Source organism: Cygnus olor, chromosome 3 (genome assembly GCF_009769625.2).
Source record: "Cygnus olor isolate bCygOlo1 chromosome 3, bCygOlo1.pri.v2, whole genome shotgun sequence".
Lineage (NCBI taxonomy): Eukaryota > Metazoa > Chordata > Aves > Anseriformes > Anatidae > Cygnus > Cygnus olor.
Window position 1 is genome coordinate 97,969,988 of NC_049171.1, and position 27,044 is coordinate 97,997,031.

At 37.0% G+C, this 27,044-nt stretch overlaps 1 protein-coding gene across 7 annotated transcripts in view; it reads left to right on the forward strand.

Annotated features, from left to right (window-relative positions):
• The window catches only part of ENAH (ENAH actin regulator), a 98,036-nt gene that overhangs the window by 62,236 nt on the left and 8,756 nt on the right, over positions 1 to 27,044 (forward strand). For 2 of the 7 annotated variants that reach the window (XM_040551029.1, XM_040551028.1), the window contains exons 5-12: positions 11,947 to 12,266; positions 13,448 to 14,245; positions 16,048 to 16,352; positions 16,614 to 16,747; positions 17,145 to 17,199; positions 17,509 to 17,557; positions 22,010 to 22,076; positions 24,404 to 24,466. In XM_040551029.1, coding sequence (XP_040406963.1) covers positions 11,947 to 12,266; positions 13,448 to 14,245; positions 16,048 to 16,352; positions 16,614 to 16,747; positions 17,145 to 17,199; positions 17,509 to 17,557; positions 22,010 to 22,076; positions 24,404 to 24,466 — 1,791 coding nt within the window. The remainder of the gene's footprint in view (positions 1 to 11,946; positions 12,267 to 13,447; positions 14,246 to 16,047; positions 16,353 to 16,613; positions 16,748 to 17,144; positions 17,200 to 17,508; positions 17,558 to 22,009; positions 22,077 to 24,403; positions 24,467 to 27,044) is intronic. The other 5 variants (XM_040551032.1, XM_040551030.1, XM_040551033.1 and 2 more) reach the window with 5 other exon arrangements.

Sequence of the window (27,044 nt, forward strand, 5' to 3'; positions counted from 1 at the left end):
ATAATGCTGAAATACTCCTAGAGAAGCATTGTAGATGGATGTCTCCAGAAAGAAATGCTGCCCAATGTTAAGAGCCCCGAAAGTCTCTTGAAGCTTTATGCAAGAAGGCTGTATTATTAGATGCATTCTTATGGCTTCACTTCTCATTTCATCAGTGTGCTCTACTTGTTTTCATCTAATATAACTTCCTCTTTGAAGTCTGGTCCTGTTTTTGATTTTGATTTATTATTTTTTCTCAAGAAAAAGGATAGGGAACTGGCATTCCAGTATTTACTCATGTCGATAGCCACATTGTGGAAAAAATTGTTGTGTCATCAAGTTGAAGACAAACACAATTTTGTTAAACCATTTCACAAATGATTCTGCAGTCTCTGTATTACTGTAAGCATGTAGTTATAATACAGTTCAGTTCTAGCTTAGAGCTTGTGCGCTCTAGAACTTAAAGACACTTGGTCTGGAAGCTTAGAATTTATGCACTGTAATAACAATAGTCTTACTACCATAACATAGGGAGTAGTAAATAGTTTGGAAGAAAGAGATTTATGTATGTGTTACTTGTAGCAGATCTATAAGTGACATTTTCAGTCTCAGTAAAGACGGTGTGGGCAGAATTAAGTTCTGTAGGAAGTAGTAAGATGAGGTAGTGCAGGAGAAGGGAATGAATAAATGTTACTGTGTAGAAAGGAACGTGGAGTTGTGATTTCAGGAGAAATGTAGGCTTTGTGGAGTCTATTGCTTGTGAAATGTGTCTGTTGGGGTGAGGGTTTCTGTTTAAGATGTGGCTTAGTAATAGCTGTCTTTTAAGTGCTGTGGTCTCTTATCCCTCCCATTAAATATACCTGAATTCAGCACTGTTTGACCAACACCTCTGTAAAAGAGTTTACAAAAATACATTTTAAGTGATTAAGTCCACAGACAAAAATCTGCTTAGGTTAAAAAGTGAAGTTGGTAATGGGATCCTGTGGAGGTCATCTAGTTCAACCTTTTGCTTGAAGTAGGGCTAATTTCAGACTTATGTGGCTTGAAGCGTCAGGGCTTTTGTAGGCACTAATAGACATATTGTCTCACAAACGTTTTGCCAAAGGAGTGACCAGTGAAGAATGACACATTAGAGAGATCTTCAAGTGATCTAATGCTTTCCTTTGCTTTTGTAACCATTGTTCAACAATCTTGTGGAAACGGTGAATAGAAGAATTATTTCAATCATTATCAACAGAAGTGTCTCTTTTTGTTCTACGTTTTTTCCATTTTAGAAAACATTTAGATGCGTTATGTTCTGAATAAAAGTGCTAAAGTAGTACTTTTACTTCATTTTGCTGCACGTGAATGTTTGCATTATTTACTGTGCATTGAATAACAGTTTATAAAGCCGTTAGGAACAGATATGCAATGTAAAACACTGAGGTTTTTATGAGGCCAAGATTACATTAAATGAAATCATTTAGTTTGATGAATTGATAAATTCATTACTTTGTTTTTAAAAACCCTAATACAGGCTGTGTGTTTTCCCTATAAAAATAACTATGGGAATATTTGAAGATAACTATTAACTTCCCTTAACTTGCTCTGATTTAAATACATCAATAATAACCTTTAAAACACCTTAGCTTTGATTTTGAATCCTCAAAAGTGAAATCTTTCTGTTTTCATGGGAGATATTTTTCATTTTGTCAGTGTTAGGCAATGTATAGAAATTCTACTGGTTATTAGGAAGTGAACAATTTCACTTGACATAGGTATTTGTTAATAACTTCAGAGTTACTTAGCATTTTAAAATATATTATTAGTTCATAGCATGCCTCTGTGCTAGTCATGAATATAAATTTACCTTCTCTTCCAGCCATGGTAAATATATTGTCAGGAATATGAGTCAGAGAGTTGGTATCTAATATGATACTGAGGAATTTATTGAGTTAATATTTATAAATAACTTCAAAGTCATCACTGCTTCATAAATAAAGAGTCCAAGAACACCAGAAACAGAAAGTGTATAGATTAGGAGGAGTAATGAAGGTATACAAGCCACCTGTTGCCTTTCAGGGACGTAATGGACCAAAAGTTGACCGATTTCTGTCGTAAGTAATCAAAAATGTTAGAGGTTCTCAAAACTCAGTACCAGAACACTTGTATTTCCTGTCATTATTAATTATTTGATGTTTGCTTACAGTTTTAGATTATATCATAGATAGGTGCGATACTATTAAACAAAGAGAACTTAACTTGGTGTGTGACGCTACTAGAAAGTAGTATTGATATGGCTTTGTTTTCGTAACATCTTTTGGGAGGCTTATTAGCAGTGGATAGTAGAAGTTTGGAGACTGACAAGGTTAATGGTTTTTTATCCTTTGTAGAATGTGTTCCTTTATGCCTTTTGATAGCTTAAAAGTATTTTTGCTGAGGTTTTGCTAATCTTAATTTATAACCACCTCAAAAGGATTTATATTTTTTTGGTAAATTAGTATTTATTTCATATATAATTCCTGAGTTTTTTAAAAAAACACATGATTTCTGATTCCTGATTTTTAAAAACACTTGGAAATACTGAAAGGAAAAAAGTGCATCCTACAATTAATAGTAATGTAGTTATATTAGTACTAATGTAGTTATAAGGGAAGGAAAGTTTATGCCCATCACATTTTGTCCCTGATAGCCTGGCTTCTACTGTTTTTGGTATAACCCATGACCTTTCCCTAGTTAGTAGCCAGATGTATTACTTCCAATTCTCTTTACCTTTAAGTTGTTCCATCTATCTTACAGTTTATTTTGAGGAAGTAGTATTTCTTTAAAGGCATACAAATTGATTAGATTATGACTAAACGGTTATAATCTGAGATAGGCGTGTGAGTAAGATATAGTAGTTAGCTTTTTGCTTTAGGTTATAAATAATCAGTAGAATACTGCCATTACAAAGTCTATGTGAAGTTTGCATTCCAGAGACATGATCTAGGTGGAATTAAAGTTGAGTGTTTTTTTTCTTTTTTTAAAATGCATAAGCTAAGGCTTTCTAGCCATCCGAAGTTATAACAGTATAGTTTAGTTTTCAAGTTGAGGTGGTTTCATGGGACAGCCTGAGGCTATTTGGATCTTTCTTACTTATGCATTGCATAGCAGGAAGGGAGAGAAAAGGAGATTGAAACAAAAAGACCCATCAGCATTGTTTATCACACCCTAAAGACTTGATTTTTCTTGCCCTCAAAGTTTCTGGAAAACAGTGTTCTGGCATAATAATGACTTTTCTTAGTGCCTGTTGTCTCATTTTTTTTAATTCAATTTCTTCCTATTCACAGTAAAGTTTTCCTTAGTTCTGTCAAGTTTAGCTTTCAGAGATTGTACTGATTTTATGTAGAGTTAACGAGTGCAGGCTAGTTACAGTACTGAATAGCTATAGATGTTGGACAACATTGACTTGTTTAGCAGACTGAGAAGAGATCTCTTGTAGTTAAGACTGCTTAATGCATTGGCAAAATTACTGCCTTAATCACTGCAATTGAATATGTATGTTGCTGCAAGGATGATTCTGACAATTACGTTAAAATGTCTCTTTGAAATCTTTCTGCAAAATCTTGTTCAGTTCGTTGTTTTTTTAGTGTAAAACATGAAATTGAGATAAGAAAATGGTCTACGTTTTTCCAGATTTTTAGTTATTGTGGTTCCCTTTCCTGAAACTAATTCTATTCTGATTGTACTAATGACAATACCACTGAGAGGATTTGCCAATGAAAGTAGATTTTTCTACTACTGAGATCCTCAATTTTTGCTAAAATTTTATGTGCATTTTTTTCCTGCAATCTGGTTTCTGAAAGAAGTGTTCTGTTTGATCAAACCTTAAATCTATTTAATTGTTTACCTATTATGTAAACAAAGAGCATAAATTAGACCCCTTTCTCTGTTAGAAATCCTGTATCTAATAACCTTTGGCTTGTAGTTGCATCTTCATGTCTCAGTTGTGGTGTTTAGTAACCAGTTTTTGCTTAACTGATTAAACACTACTTTTCTCTTATTCCCTTATCTCCGTTCCTCCTTCCAGGGAGGGAAGCCGCCTGTGTACCAAATACTAGTATTTGGGTTATTTTAATACTAGCGTACAGGAAGATTAAATTGACAGTTGAGGATTTTTGTATGCAATGGTGATCAACATCAGGGGAATAGCTATAGTGACATCTAGACTTGATTAGTGTTTCAAAATCATGATGCAATTATACAATTAAAATGCCTTTACACTTAGTTTAATGCAAAACTATAAAATGTTCTTTGATGCAAACTTCAAAGAAAAAAAAGATTGAAACAGTAATGAAAGGTGAGTATCTCTAAGAATGAGAGGTCCACTACTGTTGAAACTGGGAATAATTGTCAGTTCCAGAGCATGTACTTAAACTTGCTTCATAAATCTCTTACTTTTATTGAACAGTCAAATGCTGTGGATCATCTAAGTGTCTGTTTCTTGTTTGTTCTATCTTGACTAGCTCTAGTCAGGGTTTCTCTGAAACAATATGCAGTATGCTTAGGTAGAAGTTGTCCAGACCATGTAACACTTGAGGATGCGTTGTGTTTTTTTTTTTTTTTTTTTTTTTTTTTTTTTTTTGCTTTAAAGCTAACTTGGTAAGAGTTCTATCAGTGAGAGCATATAACAAGAGTTCAGTTTAGATGAGGTAAAGTTAAGTTGATGCAACTGAGAGCTTAGGAAGTTGGGAAGAGGTTTAACCTTGATCGCTTCTGTTCAGTTATGTTACTGAGGCACCATGAGTACTTTTATTAAGACTTGTCTCAGTGGAGGCTGCCTCCATCTGGACATGTGCAATCTATTACAAAGAAAAAAGCGTAAATCGTGTCAAATTAATTATGAAATTTGTGGGCATGGTCATCCATGATACGTAAACATTAGCATGTAAGAATTGATACACATATTCAGTAGGTTTTCTTGACCATACAGGGGAGAGAGCTATGTGGCAATTACTGAATTTTAGAATGATGAATAAATTGCTAAATATTGAAGATGGAGGAGCAAGCTTAATGTTGATATTCAGATTTTATTGTAAGTTACTGAAAATTTGAAGGGCCATAGGAGATACACCTTTTCCCTTTCTGGATTTAGGCAAGAGATTAGAGGATTAAACTAGTAGCTACGTTCAGAATAAGTGACTTGTTAAAACACTCACTTTTTGATTTCTTTATGTAAACAGTTGTAACAGTGATAAAATTGGGTTGACTTTATCTAGTTAAATTGATGTCCAGTCGCTAGGTAGCTACTCTTAGGTAGACTATGAAAGGCTTCAGTTAGCAGCCGAGGTCACCTGTGTGTGTGGTGCTAGCGGCTTCCAGCTCACAGCTAAGCCTTGTGTTGCCTGCTTGCAGCCAGCTGCTCTGTTTGTTGCAGTGACTCGGTGGGAGGAGGAGAGGATCATGTGAGATATTCTGGTAGGTAGTGACTGTTGGATTAGATAATGGTATCTATGCCCACATGCTTGGGCTTTTCGGCATTTTACAATAAAACTCCAAATATTGTTGTCTTTTGGATGTTGCTCCATATACTGAGGCATGGGTAGAGGGGCTGGTGCAAGAGCTCAGAGGACTCCTGAAAGCACAGGCATTCCTAGGACTGCAGGACTGGAATGCTACTGACCTTTTCTCATAGTGCGTGCCCTGACAATGCAACTTTTAAAATCAGTAAGTGTACCTGAAGTTTAACGGCCATGAAGCTTAATTTGAAGTTTTGGTGGATCAAGTGATGGTTTTTGGTGTCTTCATTCAATACATTCCTCTTACTAATGATTTTTTCCTCATCCATATTTTCATTGCCGCTGTTGTCGTAGCTCTAAGCAGCTAAAACAGGGGTAGTATTCCTCTTTATCTTCCTCAGCGATTTGGTGCCCTTCTTTGACACCAAGTTATTCAGCAAAGAAAGAATGGAATATGAGATTGATGTGGTCATAAATTATGAGTAATAGCTGTCAAATACTAGGTATTATCTACATGCGACTGACCTGTTTGCTCAGTGCAGCAATTACTTCATTCAGGTCTGTTCCTCAATATATTTTTTTTCCTGCAGGCTTTATCTTGCCTGTTGAATTTAGATGTGATACAAAGATGCTTCTGTCTTTACTATTCATGGAAATACCTCTGGTTTTAACGTATCTGGCTTCATGATAAACCCTTTGGGTTTGTGGATGAATTCTGTTATTCAGGTTGATATGTTGTCGTCTTGGCACAGTTTTGTCATCTTTTTAGGAAGAATGTTAGTGGCCTGGTCTCACAGCCAAGGTGAAAATACGCCACTGTTAGCATCTCGAAGGTTTATGTGAATGTACAGGAAGAACTTCCATCTGAGGAAACAAGGTGACCTGTCAGAACAGACATCTATTTGGTTTCAGTAACTGTTTTAGCAATGAATTTGTTAATGTAGGTTTTTTTCTCTTGGTGCCCGTATGACAACAGTGTTTTTTTTTTTTAGACAGGATGAGGGATGAGATTTGTTTAATTCTTAGGCATCCACTTGCTGTTTTAAGTCTTTGCACAAATGGAGACACTTTCAGTAACACTTCTACAGGTGACCAAGGTGAAAAGTGAGAAGTCCCAGAAAAGGATGGTCTCTCTACAGCCATTAAGTCTGTTTTGACACAGAATATTGTTTCACCAGCAAATGCGAAGTTTCTTGATATAGTTGAGATCTTTGTCTTCCCCTCAGCTCGTGTGGTAGTGGTCATCTTTTAAGAGAATTGACTGAGGCTTCAATTCTTTTGATTGGCTATATTGAAATCTTTAATGAAGGGGCCTACGGATCTCAGTCTCACACAAGCTAAGACAACCTATTTTTTTGTCAAAAAATACAGATCTCAAAGTATTAGATAATATTAATTTGGAATAATTTTGTAGTTGCCTTGTGTGATTCTGTTACTTTTTCAGCTGTAACTTGCTAAAGGCATGCTAGAAAGTGATCTCGCTCATTTTGTTTAACATCAAGAGCTGAGATAGTAGCATTGCTTCTGAGTTGTTACTCCCTTTTATGAGTTGATTCAATACAAACTAGGAAGGCTTTATGTGTACCTGGGTAGGCTAACAGCAATGTTGTTTTCTTGTTTTCATGCAAGATTCTAATAACTTCCAGTAATACTGATCACTTTGAGACTTGCGGATTTTTTTCAGCAGGGATGCAATGGTGAGTACATTGCTTGTTGCGTGTTTATCCTTGTGATATTTCAGGACTGTAGTCATGCTTCTGATTCCTAGCTGATCAAAGGACAGGAAGAATTAATGCTGATGGAGTTCAGAGTCGCAAGTTACTGTTACAACTATGATTCTTTCTTAATCCTCTGACTGTCCTCAGCTGGACAAAAGTGTAGGGGCAAGAAAAAGAGAAAATAACTTGCTTTAACTTTAAAAGCTGTTGGAATTTTTAAAACAACAAATAAAAACATAATAAAAACATAAAAACAAACAACAAAAAACACAAAGAAGAACACACACAAAAAGAAACAAAAAAAATCAAACCAGCATCTCCAGAGTGAAGTCTAAGGTGGTTTTGGTGTGAAACTAATTAAGATCCAAAAAGAAATAGTTTCGTGACTAGGATGCATGATACAGCTGGTAGCTATTCTGAAGTTGATTATTAATATCTAAACCAGTGTAAAAGTACCCACATTGCATATGACTGATGTGCTGTCCAGTTTTATAGCACAGCGTTAACTGTTGTTAATGTACCTCAGCCGTTAGATTATAGTAATTCACAATTTTAGATAACTAGTCATTAGAACTAGGGGGAATGGCCTCAAGTTGCACCAGGGGAGGTTCAGGTTGGAAATTAGGAGACATTTCTTCTCAGAAAGAGCAGTCAGGCATTGGGACGGGTTGCCCAGGGAGGTGGTGGAGTCACCATCCCTGGGGGTGTTCAAGGAAAGGCTGGACGCGGTGCTTAGGGACATGGTTTAGTGGGTGACATTGGTGGTAGTGGGATGGTTGGACCAGATGATCTTGGAGGTCTTTTCCAACCTTAATGATTCTATGAATCTATAATATGCATTTCACTATAAGTTAGCGTGCTGGGACGCATTAGTAGTGCCTCTATATCTAAATCATAGAATATCCAAGTTGGAAGGGACCCACGAGGATCGAGTTCAACTCCTGGGTCCCAAAGGACCACCCAAAATATCAGACCTTGTTTCTGAGAGCGTTGTCCAAATGCTTCTTGTACTCTGGCGGGCTCAGTGCTGTGACCACTGCCTTGGGGAGCCTGTTCCAGTGCCCGACCAGCCCCTGGCTGCAGAACCTTTTCCTGATACCCAGCCTGAATTGACCCTGTTGCAGTTTCAAGCTGTTCCCTTGGGTCCTAAAAAGTTGTCCTGGTTGCTAGATAGTGTGCTTTCTATGGCTGAACAATATTCATGTATTGCTTTCACAATGTTTGTGAATATTCCTGTCTTTTAGGTGTACCAAATCCTTGACATTTCAGAAATGCTTAAATTGGTGTGTAATGACCCTTCTTAATCTCCTAATGCTTTTGCATAATATGTTTTGTTCTCTGACAATTTTAAAATTACATTAACAAATGATAACTAAACAAAGCCATGGAGTTCAATGCAAACAAATTTATCCTGGTGTTAATAAGCAAAATGAGTTCTTAATGTGTTCACGCATATTAGAACTAGTCAATACATATGTGCATGCACATACCCCTCTCAATAGTTAGAAAAACTTGAAATAAAGCTAACAAAAAGTACCCCCTGCTGAGCCAGAGCAAACATCCATTGAGCTTAATTACTCAAACATGTTAAATGTCCTGAATACTTCCCCCTGCTGCTCTGCCATCCTCTGGGCATTTTTGGTTCTACAGCCTTTATGCCTGACACAATTTCTGCTTTCTAAGTGCCCTTACATTTTTTTTTTCTTGTGGTGGGGTTTCTTCCTTGAATCACTCTGACAAGGAGTTCTACATCTCATCTGCCTGATGCGCAAAGGTGCTCTTTTTTTCTTGAGCCTTTGCAATTTGTATTAGTTGAGTTGAATCTTTCCTCCTAGATGTTGTATTAGGATGTCCTCATTGCTCAAGGTTTTAGACCTACAGTTGTCTTTTCCAGAATGCAGAATTCCAGCTTATTTTTTTCTTGTGTGAAACCTCTTTGGTACATTTCATCATAATGTTGCCACTCTTTGAACCTTTTCAGTTCTGCTGTTTTCCTGCCTTGTGAGATACATGAACACAGATGCAGATTAACCAATGGATTTATGAAGCAGGGTAATATTTTTCATGCTGTTCCGTAGTCCTTTCTTAATTCAAGGGTCTAGCTAACTTTTTTTTGAACAGAACACTTGTATGGATATTTTTAAAGAACTCTCAGTCTTGAGTCATATTCCAGCATTTAGTCAGTCCAGCATTTTATATGTGAATTAGCAGAATTCTCCTCTTCCCCCTACATCATATCAGCTATATCCCAGTTGTTTTATTTGCTAGGTTTATTGCCTGGTTACTTGGAGTTAGAAGATCCACCTGTACTTCTTCACAATCTGTCATCGTCCTTGCTATCCTAAAAAACTTAATATTAAGGAACTGAGTCTGGGACACTTCATTGTTTCTTTTCCAGGTTGCTTATGAAAATATGAAATGGCACAGTTCTTGGTATGGCTTATCACAGAACTGCCTTTGTGATGTTTCACTTCTGGGAGAAGTGACCTATATCAAGGTTCTATTTCTGTTTTAAAAATACATATATGAAAAAACATTTAAGTATCTTGCAGTTGCTTGATGTGTTATTAAACTCAGTGAACTGATACCTTCTAGATTCATAAACTAAATATAGCTTGAAATGGTTATAACTTAGTACCTTATCTACGTTTAGTTTTAGGATTAACAATGTGTAGCTTCCTAGATAAAATATGCTAATTTCTGCTGAATGAATTAGAAGAAAATAAAACTAACACAGCTGTTTTAGAGTAAGCGCTGACTCCTGCTCTGAATAGCCTTTTAGATACAAACATCTGCACAAAAAAAGAGCCAAATATGATTTAGTTGAAATTAGAAGGAAAACCCCACTTTCATCTAATAATATATATTTTTATCTGAGGGAAGGAGAGTACACAGGAAAACTAGATTTGTACGAGACATAGCAATTAAAAATGTAATGCCAAAAATATTTTTGAAGCTTAAATTTCTGTGGTTTATGTTATATTCTCTTGACGTTTTGCAGAGATCCTCTACTGGTTCCAAAAGCGTATCAGTCAATTAAAAGACCTTTTGGTGGACTTGAAATGCTAAAAATCAAGCATTTAATGAAATGAGTTGTAGCTCTAATTTCTTAGTTACTGCTCCTACGACTTTGTTTTAAGTGAGAACAGTAGCAGGCAGAAGAACTGATGCAGAAGCAGAACTATTTTGCAGCTTCTGAGGATGTTGGGTAATGTTTTCAGTAAGGAAGAGTCCTTCTGCTGTACATAACTGGGGCTTAATTGCTTTTAGCAATTAACAAATTATCAACAATTCAGTGTGGGATTTCTTTTTATTTTTTAAAGAATACTGGTATGAAATAGGATGGATTTGAATAATAACAGTGCATGGGCTGGCGTTTCCATTTCTGCAAGTATAACCTAAGTGAACTAGCTGAAGTTCCCTATGTTTTCAGGCATGTGTAAAATTAGGTGCGTAATGTAGGATTACCAATGACCTTTCTAAATAAAAGCAGTATATAGAAAATATATCTAATGCATTAAGGTGTCAAAATTTAGGTCTCCTTTTTGCTTTTATAGTTAAAAGCTGGCTGAGTTTCATATTTGTTGGGAAGCTACCTTCGGCTTGCGGCTGAAGTGCAGCAGAAAAGTTTGTGCTTAATATACAAGTTTTTATTTTTAAATGCAATGATTAAAAAAAAAAGCAGATGATAACTGACATGTTTTTTCAGTGATAGATACTGGTAGGAACGTAGCAGCCACAGCTTTGAGGAGGATGTACCTAATTCTTCTTTTAGTAGTGAGCTCTCCCAAGAGATGAAGAAGCTTTGAAAATCAAAAAGCTGTATTTTAGCTGACTAGAATCATGCATCTTATCTGACTGTTAATATATATTTTCTCTATTTGTTTTTTAAAACTTAAAAAAATAGGGCTATATATAGCTTTTCCTGCTATTTTGTGTGGGAAATTCCTTTCTTCCAGTCAACCTAATGGCAACAAATTCTTAAAGAACAACAATAACAAACACCCAACTTCTTGCCCCTAGGAAATTCTGTTGCCTTTGCATGGTTGTTTACTTGATTTCTTCCTCTCCACATTTTCCCCCACTCTGCTTTCGTTCACAATGACTCCTAAGGGCTGGAAACCCTGCCAGCTTCCGGCAGGGTTTCTCTGTCTGCTGCACCCTATTTTTTTTAATGATCCTGTCTAGTTTTCCCCTGAAGTTTTTCTTCAGTTTTCTCAACTCCCATTTTGATGAGACTTCAGTGTGTGTAGTCAGCAAGTGGAGAGGCATGTATAAACTATGCACTTTGCTTCTGTAAAATTTGGATAAATACTAGTCGACTAATTTATGTGAAAGATCTAATGTGTTTTTTTTGATGGGTATTTGTGATATTGCTATTTTACTGTTTTTATTCACTGCTTCAAGTATAAAATACCATGCAAAGAACAAATGTAACTCCATATCCCAAACTCAAGATTGCATCAGTGAGTGAATTATCAGCAACAGCTTTCTATTCCTACCTCTTGAAAGCTGTCTTTCCTCCTAACCAATTTAATATTGTGAAACTGGGTATATGAGTCTTTTTACTGTAAATGTAATACACCTGTTATCCAGCTCCAAAAAATAACATGTACAGTTTAGAATTTTATGTAGGTGCAAATGCCGTGTTTTTGTTCTCACAGTTGCAAAGACTGTTCATTGTTTTATCTTTTTGTCCTCTAATAGCTATTTGCTATTCTTGGTTTTAACTTTGCAGCTTAGTCTTTTCTTTTTTTTTTCCATGATTATAGACAGTTGCAAGAGCAGCAAAGGCAAAAAGAGCTGGAACGAGAGAGGCTGGATCGTGAACGAATGGAACGGGAGAGACTGGAGAGAGAAAGGCTAGAAAGGGAGAGACTTGAAAGAGAGCGCCTTGAACAGGAACAACTGGAGCGAGAACGGCAAGAAAGGGAACGGCAAGAGCGCCTAGAAAGGGAGAGACAGGAAAAAGAGAGGCAGGATCGAGAAAGACTTGAACGACTTGAACGGGAAAGGCAAGAAAGAGAACGGCAAGAGCAGTTGGAAAGGGAACAATTGGAATGGGAAAGAGAGAGAAGAATTTCAAATGCTGGTAAGAATTTCAAAACTGAGTGTGTTCAAGTACCATACTCTTCGTGTTTGGGTAATGGCGTGGGAGGCGACAAACAAGGGCAGTGAGTATAGCTGTGCAAGAGCAGTCAGTATATAACTTGTTTGGTGGAATTGCTTTCTTTCTTATGGCAAGAAGTCCAGGATGACTTTCCTGTCATAATTTTCCACTAACCGTGAAATAGAACGTAAAAATATTTGTTTGCTCCATTGCTTTACTTCCTGATTGCATAAAGAACTTGAATCGTGTTGGGCACCTCCAGCATTGGTTCAAGTATGATGAGTTGAAATTTCTAAATATTTTGTTGTTGTTTGCTCTGTTAAACAAGATGTATTCTCATCAGATAATTTGACAAAACTAGCTTGAATATGTTTACGTAGAGGGTATGTATCTAAATAAGGTGAAGTAATAGTGTGAGAAATGCCTTTCAGTATGAACTTTTGCTTCACTTATGATCATAGTGAATTACACTGAAAAGTATTATATGAATTTGTAGATAAGATAATACACTGCCTTTAGAAGTGTGTCCAGTGATAATTAGAAGCCCTTTCCCTTAGCTAATGTAATGGAACACTAGTCAAGCACTTCGTCTTTTAGTAACAAACTCAATTTAAATAAGAAGTCATCTTGTGGTAAAAGTCAGAGTATGCTATGTAACAAACTAGTCACTTTAGAAAAGAGGATTTTATTGGTAGATTTATTCCAACTACTTTGAAGTTTGTGATGGAGCTTATTCTAGGGAAGAGAGATAATATTTACATGCTGCCTGTGTTAACAATTCTACTAATAAAATATTGTACCAAATGTTAAGATCACTACACTTGCTTGCAATTTGCAACAAAACAAGAAGATAAAAGCTGATAAGACTGATTAATCAACCCTGTATCTAACCATCTCACAGATGGGATTTGAGAAAACTTATCCTAGAACATATTTGTAAATTCAAATGTTGGCACAAAAATGGTTGGTAAAATTTAAGCAGCTGTTGATAATATATAAAACTTTCCTAACAGTATTTTCACTTGTGCCTAATCCTCTGGTACTAACTGTAGTCTACATTTATACATTTTGTTTGAATGCTGGTTTTGTTGCTTCATTAGCTCCCTTTTTCTCTTTCTCCTTTTTTATCCTGCCTTTGCTGCTGCTTTCCATCTTCTGTCCAGCTCCATCTTTCGACAACTCCCCGTATAGCACTACACTTCCTGAATACTCCAGTTGCCAGCCTCCTTCAGCACCTCCTCCATCATATGCAAAAGCAGTCTCAGCACCAATGTCAGAGTCCACATCGGAGTATGCTGTAGTGACTTCTGCACCACCGACTTCCACTCCCCCTACACCGCCTCTAAGGCACTCTGCATCACGTTTTGCTACATCTTTAGGCTCAGCTTTCCACCCTGTTCTTCCCCATTATGCTACGGTTCCTCGTCCACTGAACAAAAGTTCTCGGCCCCCTTCTCCTGTGAATGCCCCAGCGACGTTGCCTCCAAATACAAAGCCTGTTGCTTGGTCTGCACCCAGTTTTGCTCCCCTTCCCCCGTCACCTCCAGTAATGATAAGCAGTCCACCAGGCAAAGCTACTGGTCCAAGACCTGTCCTCCCAGTGTCAGCTTCTAATCCAGCGACCCAAATGCCTACATCTCCCACAGCTCCTAATGGGCTTTCTGAAAATGTGACTTATCCAGTTCCTTCGCCTACCTCAGGTCCAACTCCACCTCCGCCACCTCCTCCCCCACCGCTGCCTTCCTTTCCACCTCTGTCACTCTCTGGACCTCAAGCTTCTCCTTCTCCAAACTCCCCTAATGCCTCGACTCCCTCATCCAAGCCTAGTGTTCTCCCTTCTCCCTCTGCAGCTACCCCTGCCTCTGTTGAGAACTCTCTAAACTCTGTGCTGGGAGACTCCTCTGCTTCTGAGCCAGTCTTGCAGGCAGCCTCTCAGCCGATTGAACCTACGACCCAGCAGGGTAAGGCTTTCTGTTATTGCTACTAATTCACTAATCAGTAATGCAGTCAAAAACAATTTGTATCAAAGCCCTTAACTGCTCCGAAGAATTAACAAAATGCTTCAAAAGTTGCAGTGATCTTAATACCACAACGAAATACCATCTGGAAACTGCTAAGGGAGAAGAGCCAGAGTTCTGTGGTCTGTCATAAGTAAAATTCTTGTTTCTTAAGCTCTCATCTGTTGAGAACAGAGCTTGTCAAATACTTGCTTGGTAAATCTTGCACTGTTAGTTTATTGGGACCATTGCATTAATAGGCAGCATCGTTAGTTTCCTAATGGCAGGTGAAGCAGGAGCATGTGTATGTGGCTTTAGACGTATGACCTTAAGTAAGGAATAATTTGAACCACTTTGATACTCACAAAGTAGCTTAAAATTTAGAAGGTGGTGCATAACAATGACAGCATTTCTTTCTGGACAGTGTTCATTTTGAGGTGTGTGCTGTATGCGCACGCACGTAAGGCGATTGATTGGTCTTTCTGTGGTGTTCTACCAGTATATTAAAAAGTTTCAGTATAAAAAAAAGACAGTTTAAGCAGATGACAGTCTTAACGGACACTCTACCAATGTGATTTAAATGTGTTTCACGTGGATGTAAATGTCTTTGTTAACCTGAATCCTGTTTTATAGTGACTTAATAGATTTAGGTCTTATGTATATAAGACTGCAGTAGCTTAGCTAAGGGTTTGGTTAGAGGGGATCCAGGGGGATAAGTAGAATGTAGCTTCATCACACAAGCCATGCAGAGTAGATCCTATTTGTACATGTTGCATTAAGTTGTGAGCTACTCTGTGGTTGAGTAGAAATAGGGTGAGTGGTCTTGGTTTTTTTTATGGAATAAAAGCATGCATTTCGATGGTGAGTAATCACTAGAGAGTTTAAAATGCTTCTAAACTTACAAGGGTTAGCATGATAGGAAACCAGGGCGGCTTTTGAATGAAATTCCTGCCTTTAGAGATGGCTTAAGGTGGTTGCTGACTTCGACTAGCTTATATCAGTTCTGTAGTCAAGCAAGGGAATAGAGTTGATGTGTGGGGCTGTTTTCTTAATCACAATTCCTGAAATTGTTCCTATAATATAAACACTTCAGCAGCTGCATTAAACGTCCAAACATTCTTTCTTTAAAACAAACTTTGTACTGCATATCTGTACTGTAAAAGATTTAAGGAATCATAAATAAATGGAAGAGCTTGTCCTTGTCAGGTTGAAATGTCGGTCTTCTAACTCACTAATTAGTGTTTGTGTTTAATTATTAAAGTTGACTCCTGTGATGTTTTTTGGACGAAAGACTTATTCAGGCTTAGAAACCGGTGTTGGAACTCGAACACTTCCAGGGTGCAGATGCTTGGGTGGTGCGTTAAATGCTCATAGATACAATGAGGAGTCATTTCGTACTTAGCACCATTTTGATAAGTAATTTTTTTCTTCTGCAGTTTGATACTTGTACATTACTTGACTCTAAAAGCTTTGCTTGCTTCCCTTCTGAAGGTTCTTGGCTGCAACACAAAACCTAACTGGAGGGTTATTGTATTTAAATGGCTCTGAAATTCTGGTCTCTTACAGTGTACTATATAATACTTTTAGTGCATTTAATAAGAATGTTCTCCCTTGCTGAACCTTGGAGTGTTCTCTTGCCTACAGAAAGGACACTTACCGGTATTAACTTCTCATACACAGAGAAAATGAACCTGTGTTTCGAGAGAGAATAAGGCCTTTCCTTTCAAAATCCTTAATATAGTCTTTTTTTTTCTCTTTGATACTAGGTGTTGTCCAAGGACCACCTGCACCTCCTCCCCCACCCCCGTTGCCCCCTGGCCCAGCTCAGTCTTCGGCAGCAGCCCCACCTCCTCCAGGCCCACCACCACCACCTCCACTTCCACCTTCAGGGCCTCCACCACCACCACCACCTCCTCCTCTTCCTAGCCAAGTACCTGCTGTTCCCCTCCCACCTCCTGCTCCCCCCCTTCCTGCCTCTGGATTTTCCGTTGGATTTATGTCTGAAGAAAATCGCCCTCTAACTGGACTAGCAGCTGCACTTGCTGGAGCCAAACTTAGGAAAGTGTCACGGGTAAATGCAACTATTGTCATTTTGTTTTTTTTTCTGATTTCTGTTTCTAAATTCTGTGTTCCTGAACTGGCTGTAGTTTTTGTTTCAGATTAATAGCCCTGTAAAATACATTTTGGATAGGCATAATTCGTTATTTAAAAAGTTACAGGTGGTGCTGCTACAGTCTTTATACAATTGTTTCTTTCTACTACATGAGCTTTGCTTATTTCATTGTCAGCTATAACTGTTTGCATGTACACTGTTACTTTGTGTATTGCAAAGGGTGAAGACTCCTCCAGTTCAAGTGGAGGAGGAGGCTCTGCTCCGTCTAAAACAGACAGTGGCCGTGGAAATGGGCCACTTCCCCTGGGAGGCAGTGGCTTAATGGAAGAAATGAGTGCCCTCTTGGCCAGGAGGTAAGTAGCTGTTTCTGTGCTGTAGCTGCTCTTAGAGGTAAGATTCTTGGTGTCTGTTTTCAGCTGGCTAAGGATCAAACAAACACGTGCTTGCTCATGTGGTTGCTTTGTGAAGTTGATAACATTTTGTGAATAGCCATTTTTACTTGAGTATAATTGAGTACTTTTCTTCTCTGTAAGTCTTTGTGCAGCGGTAGGGAATATAAACTTCAAAAGGATAAGGAATCCCAAAATCACTTGGAAAAGAGGGCTTTGTCAATTAAAGCATTCTGAAAGTACTTTAATGCTTATATTTAGTTATCTAGATAACAAGCTGTATGTATCCTTAATTACAGTGAACAGCAGTCTTTCATCATCATGGCTTTAAGATCTTGGTAACTTTTGTCTCTGCTTATAGGAGAAGAATTGCTGAAAAGGGATCAACAGAACCAGACCAGAAAGAAGACAAGACCGTGAGTTGAGAAATTTTATCTATGTCAAGTTACTCGATACTTGAAAAAGATTCTAATGATGTCATGGAAATTATCTATACTTTACCATACTTATATACATATCTTCTATTTTGTGAAGGTTATATTGTTTGTTCACTTTCTGCATAAAATTGAGCAGAACTATTAAGTCTGTTTAAAAAAAAAAAAGAATCAAGTATTCAAATGGTTGAGATTCATTTACTAGGTTCACAAGAGTCAAAGGTGTGTTTTTTCTCTCTGCCCCTCATCCCTGCCTTTATTCTTCCTTCCTTTCTCTTCCCTGTTAATCAGGAAGAATCAGAGTCTTCGACTTCTAAGGCTTCTTCAACAAGCACACCTGGTAAGTAGCATAGGTTTGTGAACTCTGACTCTAATGCTAAAATCTAATGATGAATCTCAATAAGCTGTGTTAAATTTTGGAGTCTGGCTCTTAGTCCTTGATTACAACCTGACATTTTACTGTAGAATGGTTCTGGGTTCAGAAATGTTTCAGAAGGCAGCAGATAAAAACATCTACCGAAGCACTATACCAAATGCACTATCCTATTGTGTTGAACCTGTGGAGCTGATGCATGGAAACAGCTGACAGTGAATATGAAAGCAAGCTGTCGTTGTCATTACAGGACATGAGCTGGTGCAGTAGTTTGTTTCCTTCAAGTCAGGCATAGAAAACTGTTGGTCAGATGTAAACAGTTACCACTTAGCTCAGTAAGGATTCGCTTGTGTAAATGTCTCTTCTGAATCAGTAGAAGTGCACAGTGTAGAAATTCTTTAAGCATTAATTCCTCTGCTGATGTATGACTGTGGCGGAGTTAGGAGCTGTAGTATGCACTTCTGCTGCAGTCAGTAAGGAAAGCTTTTGTATCACCAGTTCTGTAGTCGATCAGCGTGTATTATCAGCATGCATATGTATTCATACTGTAAATACTTGTATTACAAAACTTGGCTGACACTTGGGACTGTTCTTCTCTTGTACTTCAGTAGTACCTTCCTGAATGTTAGCTTCCTAGGCCCCCTCTTACCCTGTGCATAGTGGGGACAATGTGCAGTTTGTCATCCCAAGAGATGCTGCTTCCCCTCTGGAAGCAGAGGGGAAAAAGGAAAATGGCTGGGTAATGAACGCACCAATGTTCAGTATGTTTTAGCTTTCTCTGATTGCTTTCCCATGTGTGTGCTTCTTCACTAGATGATTCGGCCACTTGAAGTTTTGCAGGTCTTACTGTTGAAAGCCATTGCTGTAGGGCGATCAAGTTCTGGGTAAACACTAGCTGTGGGATAAAAAGAGACAGGGAGCTAGGTGTGTCTTAATGGAAATAATGGAAAAGCTGTTACTATTGAGATAAAGCAGGTCATTTAAAAGAAATTGGATTGCAAGGCAGTAAATGACGTATCGTTTTCCATATTTTTTTTCTTCAGAGTTTGCTTTGTTCTATTAACATGGAGGTGATGCTAGCATTGGGTAAATGTCTGCTTTTTGGGATGCTTCTCCTAATAATATAGGACAAAAAGAGGGAAATCAAAAACAGTGGAAGGAAATAAAGTAGTTCCTTTGGTTGGTGGTTGTGGTGAGAAGCCTCTTTGAACTTAAATGTCAAATGCACCTGGAGATGAGTCTTTCATTAGAAGAGAGATTCCACCTCATTTCTTGATGATGTAAAATGTTTTGATAATGCTGTGCATCATCATTGGAGCATGTCTTTAAAATGTTTAAGAGGAATATTTGGCATATTAAGTAGAGGCCAGGTCAAAAATTCAAAAAATTATTGCAATAATGTACTACAGCGCAAGTATAATAAGCAGGCGGTTTTCAAATGCCCTATTTTAGGGGCCTAGAAAAAACTTACGCTATGTGTATAGGTGGTGTTACTAGACAAGGATGAAATGCAGAAACTTTCAGTGAGATACTCAGGAATAAGGATCCTAAATATTTAGGGAGAAATACATCTACCTTTTAGAACAACAGATATATTGTTACTATCATAAATTTAAATTTGATGAATTTGCCATCTGTCTGTCCCCATTCCTTCACATCAAAGTATTTGTCATGCTACAGAAGTATTCTGTTCTCGGGAGAGGAGCCTTTGGAGAAAGGGTTGAACTACACAGTTGGGGATTGGTGTGGGACAAGAACATCATGGTGGCAAGTGTGGTGGTAAAAGTTACCTTTCCAGAGGAACCAGTTCTCTGAAGTGATGATATTCCAAGAATGGAAAAATCTACCTCCATGGCTGCCAAAAAGTAGGAATTTAGTTAGGAGTAATATATGTAAGGAAGGAAAAGTTGTTTTCCTTGCTTGTTTGACTTGAGAAGGACAGGTGGAAACATCACAGCTGTCAAGTGAGGAGTTGAATTATTACAATTATTATTAAAATACTGAATCTGATGTATAATAATACCAAAATGAAGATGAATCTTTTAGCCCCGTAGGACACAGTCCGAGTGGTGTTCTTTTTTGAATTCTATGTTGTTGGATGAGAAATGATGATTTGTGAGCTGTGGTGTTTCTTAGAGGCCCTATGTAGCATTGCTTTCTATAGATAGACATCTGATAGTTTTATCAGAAGTATGCTGAGCAATCTGAGTGGTGGATCTGTCATGACAAAGCTTCTAGTGTTGTTTTGAGCAGGCTGCTAAAATATTAAACAATTAGTCTTTGTTCAGTTACAGGATATCAGTGCTTAGTCTAGTTGTGTAACTATGTATAATTGCCATTAATAATATGATTGAAATTGTTATGCAGGGACTAGCTAGCATTTACGTCTTACTTCGATGTTAAGTTTACCCTTCCTATGTGCTGTGAACTACCAGTGTTCCAGATTCTTTGTCAGGAGGAGTATGATGTTGAAAGGGGAGACATTTCTTCTGGTCTCCTTGAGTTTATTTTTACTTCAGCTCTGTTAAGAAGCTATGCATTTTCTCTCCTCTTGTGCTTACAGGGAGAGCTATGGCATGATTGCGTAGACCTGTTAAGTCCTCTGCAAATGGTGTATTCCTTTTAGGGGAAGAAACACACAGTTACATAAAGCTAAATAAAATGTGACTTAAAACATCTTAGGTAATATAAACAAAGTAAGCTCAAAAACGTAGAATAGACAACAGACGTGAAACTTGAATAATTTTGCTGTTTCAGCTATATAGTAATTATGGTGGTTGAGCAAGCTGCAGCTGTGGCAAAAAAATTCTCAGATGATTTTGCAAATACAGCTAAAAATTCCAAGGCTGGACAAATCCTGAAGCCTCATATAGCAAAGTAATAAAGCTTGAGACCTATTACTAGCATTGGCAATGTGTAATTAACTGGGTCAGAGACGACTATGCTAGTAGACTTCTGCAGTTCAGATATTCTTCTAATTTTGTTGAATGCCGGAGAGCTTCCTGATTAGTATGAGATTCAGAAGAACGTTTCTGCCTTTCAGCTTGCCCAGTGTAGCAGAGTTGAACAGTACAAAATAATGGGAACAAAACAGCAATTAAAAACAAAACAAAACCAACCCTCAACCAAACCAGAAATAAAGACTTAAAAGATCACAGATACGTTAAAAACCTAAGTAACAATAGCAAGCAAGTAATAAAAATTCACAGTATAGAAATAATGTTTTCATTTGTACAGATTGTAAGGAATGAAAACCTGACCAATACGGAATGAAACCATTGTGGTGATAGTTATGTCATGAGGAAGGGCTAGGTAAGACCACTAAAGGAAATAGTCTCATTCGCCATACAATAACAAACAATACTCCTTAGCTGAAATGTTTGCTTGTTTTTGTTTGTTATTTTTTGTTTTATTTCTGTCTGTTGTCGACAAACAAAGATTGCTGTAATAAACTCAAGATGGTGAGTGGGTCAAAGTTGCTTGGAGAGGATTCTAAACAGAACTAAAAACAGGCTCTGTAATGGAAAATGAAGCATGAGATTATATAAAGATAGGTTTTTTTTTTTACAACTTGAATACAAATTACTGTCTGTGGACTAGGCCCAGAAGTCGTCTTCTGCAACATATAATAAAGTGTTTGACCTTCAGTGTATAAGCTGCCTAGGCAATAGCAGAGTTACCCAGTAAAACTTTGTCCTGTATCATGCTGTGGTAAGTAAACTACTACTTTTCTGGATCCAAGTGCAAAATGTACCTTTAGTTTTGAGTCTGTTTTGAAAGAGGTAATTATGCATTGCAACATTAGAAGCATCCCAAAAAGGGGACACAACTTTGGTGGAAAATAAATACCTTGTTGTTGAAAGGTATTCTAGTTGTGTGACGTTTTCTCATTACTGCTGTTGCTTCATTGAAATTAACACTGAATTATTTTTATGTAATTTGTTAACAGGTTAGGGAAACTCCTTTAGTTTAAAAACATACTCCCCCAGTATCTGAAGCTGACTGTTTAGTTATGGTTCCAGAATTCCATGTTTCACAACTAAAGCAATAAACTACATAAACCAAGGCAGACCTTTTCCCACTTGGTTTAAGACATGCATTAGATGACCCTGCTTGGCAGGGAGGTTGGACCCAGATGATCCCCAGAGGTCCCTTCTAACCTCAACCATTCCGCGATTCTGTGAAGAATCAAATGGCGTTTGCAATGTCTAGATGTCTCAAAGATGCTATCACAATGTGAATGGTTGCATGACTAAAAATAAGACGAATATAACAGGAGGTAGCTTAATATTAAAGAACTAATGCAATGTAGTTTAAAAAAGGAAAATGACTGACTTAAGTTGCTAGGTACTTAAGCGTCTTCACATAATTATACAATAAATGGAAGACAATAGTTTTTATTTTTTCTGTGTTTGACAGAACTAACAAGAAAGCCTTGGGAAAGAACAAATACAGTGAATGGAAGCAAGTCGCCTGTTATATCCAGGTACTCCATTTTGTACCAGTAGCTATCTTTTTCTATAAGTTTGCTGTTGTTGCTCATGCTACTAAAGATATTTGACTAAAATAGCAAAAATAATACAAAGCAAAATTTTGGGGTTTAAAAGTCCTGCTATGAAACTGCTTTTGGCAATTTTAATTAAGAATAAAGTGTTGCTTTTGAAGAATGGTGAAAAGTGAAATTTTCATGGTAAAAGTAAAGCAAAAAGATTACTTAATAATTGTTGGCATATAACTTCAATAATTGTGGTATATATTTGCTTACAGAAAGGGTTAATTCTTTCTATTTCCTTACATTTTTAAGTCTGAAATTTCCTGCAGGGGAGACCAAGTTCAGTGCTATCATTCATATATTCAGTAATAAATCTACTGAATAGCTTTTCTCCTTTCTATTTCTGTGCTAATTATAGAACCTATATCTTGATATTTAAGCATCTTGGTGAGGTTTGGTTCAGTGACAGTTTTCAGTAGTTGCCTCATAACAATCCAAAGAAACATCCTAAAGAGTTATGGAGTATTATGCATCCTTCACTGTACTGACTGGTCGTTGGTAACTTGTCAACTGGAATTCCTGTTGGCACTGGGCATGATGGTAGGCATTTCAGTAATAAAATTACGTTAAGTAGGCTTGTAGCTCATTTTAGTTTTCCTGTGTGTTCTGGATACAGAGGTTAAAAGGTTCTGACCTGTGATAATCTGAAAAAGTTACCTGAATTTCTCAAAAGACAACAGAAGAATGTGTTAAACCTGAGAATATTCTGTTTGAAATTACTTCAATTCTCATTAAAATTCTGGCATATTGGAAACAGCTATACAAGATTTGTTGATTTGGGAAGAAAATAATTCTCTAAATGGCATTACTTGTCGTTGAGGTTGCCATTGAGGTCTCATCGGTTCTAAAATTAAGTACTAAACACTATCAGACTATCAGTATCCATGTCTTAATTCCAGAAATTACTAAGTCCAGTAACTTAAAATCTCTCCAGCCTTGATTCTGGTTGCTTGTATTGTGGGTCTCTTTTCATTTGTTCATTTGTTTTTGTTTTGTTTGGTTTTGCTTTGTAAAAAAAAAAAAAAAAAAAAGGTAACATTGGTGGTGATGTCCTCCCTGTTCTACTGCCAGTGTAACAAAATACTGCTTCACAAACTTTGCCTTGATTTCTTCTTCCTACACCTACCTGGTAGATCTTACATGCTTTAACAGAGATCTCTTATTTTCAAGCAGATTGAGGTATAAATACATGATATTGAGGGGGAACTTGTCACAGAAGTATTTTTTTTTTTTTAAGGAATCCTAAAGAGATTTAGAGCATTTTAGATCTGATTATTTGAGGTATTTGCTGACCTGACTATTTGGGTATAGATTCTCCTATTCTCAACCTATTTCACTGATCTTATTTCTACTGGTTAAATTCAGAGTTTACTGTAGTCTGTTTAAAAAAGGTTTTTTGACCTAGAAAGAATTACAGATGTTTTGAGACTTCTCTTGAGATGTGTTAAGAAAATCTCTTCATCAAGCTTTTCGTTGTCATCCAATGAAAAATGTTGATAGACTGCTAATTCAGACTAATTAGAGCCTCAGTGAGTGTATGTTCTATAAGCACTTAACTAAGGAATTCTTTGTTTAATCAAATATCAGTATTCTATTCCAGTGCTGTCATAACCTCCTGGAAGGTTCCATAGCATATATTGTAAAAACTGCAGCTAAAGTTTTCCAAGCACTGTTTATGGTTTACCATACCAGGATGAGGAATGTTTCATGGACTGAGAAAGGAAAGGTATTCATAGAAGGCTCTCTTAAATATCCTTGCATTTTTCTAAATTCTCTGAAGTTGACAACTCTGTCCACAAGCAGATTGTTAAGGTTTGAGTGAGTTAGTCAAAGGGTGCTGCTACTTGAAACACTAATACCATGTTTGCCAGAAAGGGGTTATTTTTTTTTACCTGTTAAGCCTAGAAAACCTGCTCCTGACCTATACAGAGTGAATGTGCTCATTTATGGGGATTAAATAAAGCGTGCTTAAGAAAATGGCAAGTAAGCAATATTTTCTCTCAAGAGCTTCCAAGCAACTAGACAAAGGATTTGTTATTCAGAATGAATGTTAAAAATCAATGCTATCCTATTTAAAATAAACCCTTTTTTTCTAGCGCAGATTTTTAAGTATTGAACTACATGTTTTTCATATTTCCTGATATGTTCAAAATAGAACTCTTGGAACACAATCAGTGAGGCTCCATTGTATTTAAGGTTTTAAAACTGAACATTAAGGTCTATTATAGCTCGTTAAGGTAGTGTTTCTCCCCTACTCATAGACGGGAATCTCCATGGAAAAACCTGCTTGTTTCTGAAAACAGGCTCTATGATTCATTAAACAGGTATTATCCTGTTAGGATTTGAGACTTTTTAATGATTAAAATCTTTCTTACTTTCTTACTTTTTTTTTTTTTTTTTTACCAATTCAAGGGTGGACTTTTTCTACATAGATTGGTAATCACCACATGCATGATCAGGTTCCTCTTTGTATTTCATTTGTCCAGTTAAGTGCATTTTTGGAATGTTTTTGGATGGTTCTGAAGGCAAATTGAGGTGGTTTAAGAACCAGCTTTGAATTCAAAATAAATACTAGATTTCTGTTAATCACCACCTGCAAAGTTAGAAATTCTTGTTGGATATGCCATGATTTAGTAAACCTTCTGCATTGTCCTGAGAAATTTTTCAGAAATGTAAGAAATATACAGGAATAGCAGATAGTTTTCCAAGTGAATTTTCATGTCTTGCTGCCACAGGTTAAGTAAAGATAAATAGATTTTGCCTGACATAAGCATATGAAAGAATAAAGGAATCATTAAACATAAATTAATGTTTCAATTGGGAGAATATTCACAAATTTAAAAATAACTGTCTATTTTAAACTGTAGTTTCTGTAGTGGTACAAAAATTTTGCAGAAAATACTGACATTAAAGCTCTTTGGGTTTTAAGAGCTTTCTGCAGCTAAACTTCTTAGAGCTTTGAATTTTTTTTTGAACACTTTGAATTATTGAATCAAATTCCACTTTCATTTTTCATCAAAGCACTCACTGTGGTGAATACTTCATATTTTGTATAAGAAGTTCTCCTTTGAGATACTTATCTTCGGTGGTGTATTCTGCATGTTGGCATGAATAAAATCTTTATCTTGCATGTTTGTTTTAAGGTGCTTTAGGGATTACGAAGGTTGCCTCACTGTCCTGCTAGGCAATGCTATGAAAAACCACATGGGAGTGCTCTGTAGCCATTTTAGGACTAATGGTTGGGATGTTTTATTTGCTAATTTTCAGTGGCTAATATCTGTCTTAATGGCAACTGCATTCACCATGAATCTTTTCTCTGAGCAAACTGGAGAAGGAAAAGGATAATTTGGGTAGAGGGGAAGCTAGACTTGACTGAGATAAGTAATTATCTAGTTTACAAGTTAAGGTCTTTCATATTTGATTGAATGAAGAATTTCTTGCAGGACTTCTTAGAAAAAAATTGAATGCATTCCTACACCTGAGTGGTCAAGTTTTTAAGAAGGCTTTCCTGTTATACCTCTAGACAGGTATTTCACTAGTAGGAATATATGGCATAAGATTGGCAGAGCTACCTTTTTATTGTAAAGATTTTGAGCAAAATAAGCAGCAGTCTGTTTGTGGAGATACATTCTTTAAAGTATAAGTAATTTTATTAAAATACTCAAATATGTTCTTGTTTGAATTCTTTTAATAAAACACTCAGTAGATCCCTGTTATCTCTTATCAGGAATAGCTTTGGGGAGGAAACTGATTCTTGTTTTTTAGTGCAGTCTAGTTGGGTAAATGCTATAATGCCCATATAGTATATGGGAACAAAGAGACAGTTAACAATCAGAAACAATATATGGAGAATCTGAAAAACTCACGCTGTTCTGCTTGGAGTCAGTCTGTGTTTGCGCTTTCAGGTATAAACTGCAAAAGTAGCATTCTAAACGTCAGATATGTGAAGCAGCAGCAATTGCCAAAGTTCCCATCTTGATTTTTATTTTGAGCAAGGAATTCTTTCATAAGGAACTTAGCACTGTCAGTATCTAAAGATTTTTGTAAAAGATCCCAAACTGTGGTTTGTCTTCATAGCATTAGCACACACTGTCGATCTTCTGATGGCTACAAGGTGAATTCTGTTTTCCAGGTGCTTCTACAATAAAGTTATTTAATATTTCTTACTCTGTCTTAATCCATGGATCGTGTATTTCATTTCAGTGTGTTTCAAGTCCAGTAATGTTAGCAGTGTCTCTTTTGGAACCTGTTTAACAGTATTCTGATCCCATGTGAAGAACAGAGCTGGTGGTGTAACAGAGAATGTTCCTGCACCTATCCGCTTTGATGCGAAGTCCATCAGCAAAGGGACAGTTAAACACTGCTTTTGCTGACTCTGTTTTGCATGGCTAATTATTGGCAGTTTTTTCCTACGTGGGTGCAACAGGACTTCACATAAGTAACTTGTCAGTGCACAGAATTAGTCATGAAGCTTTAAAAACATAAGTGTTGATAGGTTTCTACCACTTGCACCAGAGTTCTTGCCTTCCAAAAAAAGAAAAAAAGGATGTATAAGTTTAAAATGCTGTCACCAGATTACTTGGTAGCTATGAATTTGTATTAGAATGGTGCCAATGCGATGTTACTGTATAAAGGTTGCGTGGAAAAAAATTGCAACTCGTGTCACATGCTGTCTTTTGTTTTTCACACTGTGAACCAACAAGAGGATAAAGTATGGAGAGTACAAACCTGAGGAAGTTTCTGTAGTATCAAAATGACAATTGAGTGTGCATCCCCTTTTCTGTTCAGAGTTGCACTTGGAGTGTTTTTCTTCTGTTAGCAAATAAGAAAATAGTCTGTCAAATTTTAAGTCATGAAGACCATCAGGATTGAGGCTCATTCTGCTATTATTGAAAAGTCAGA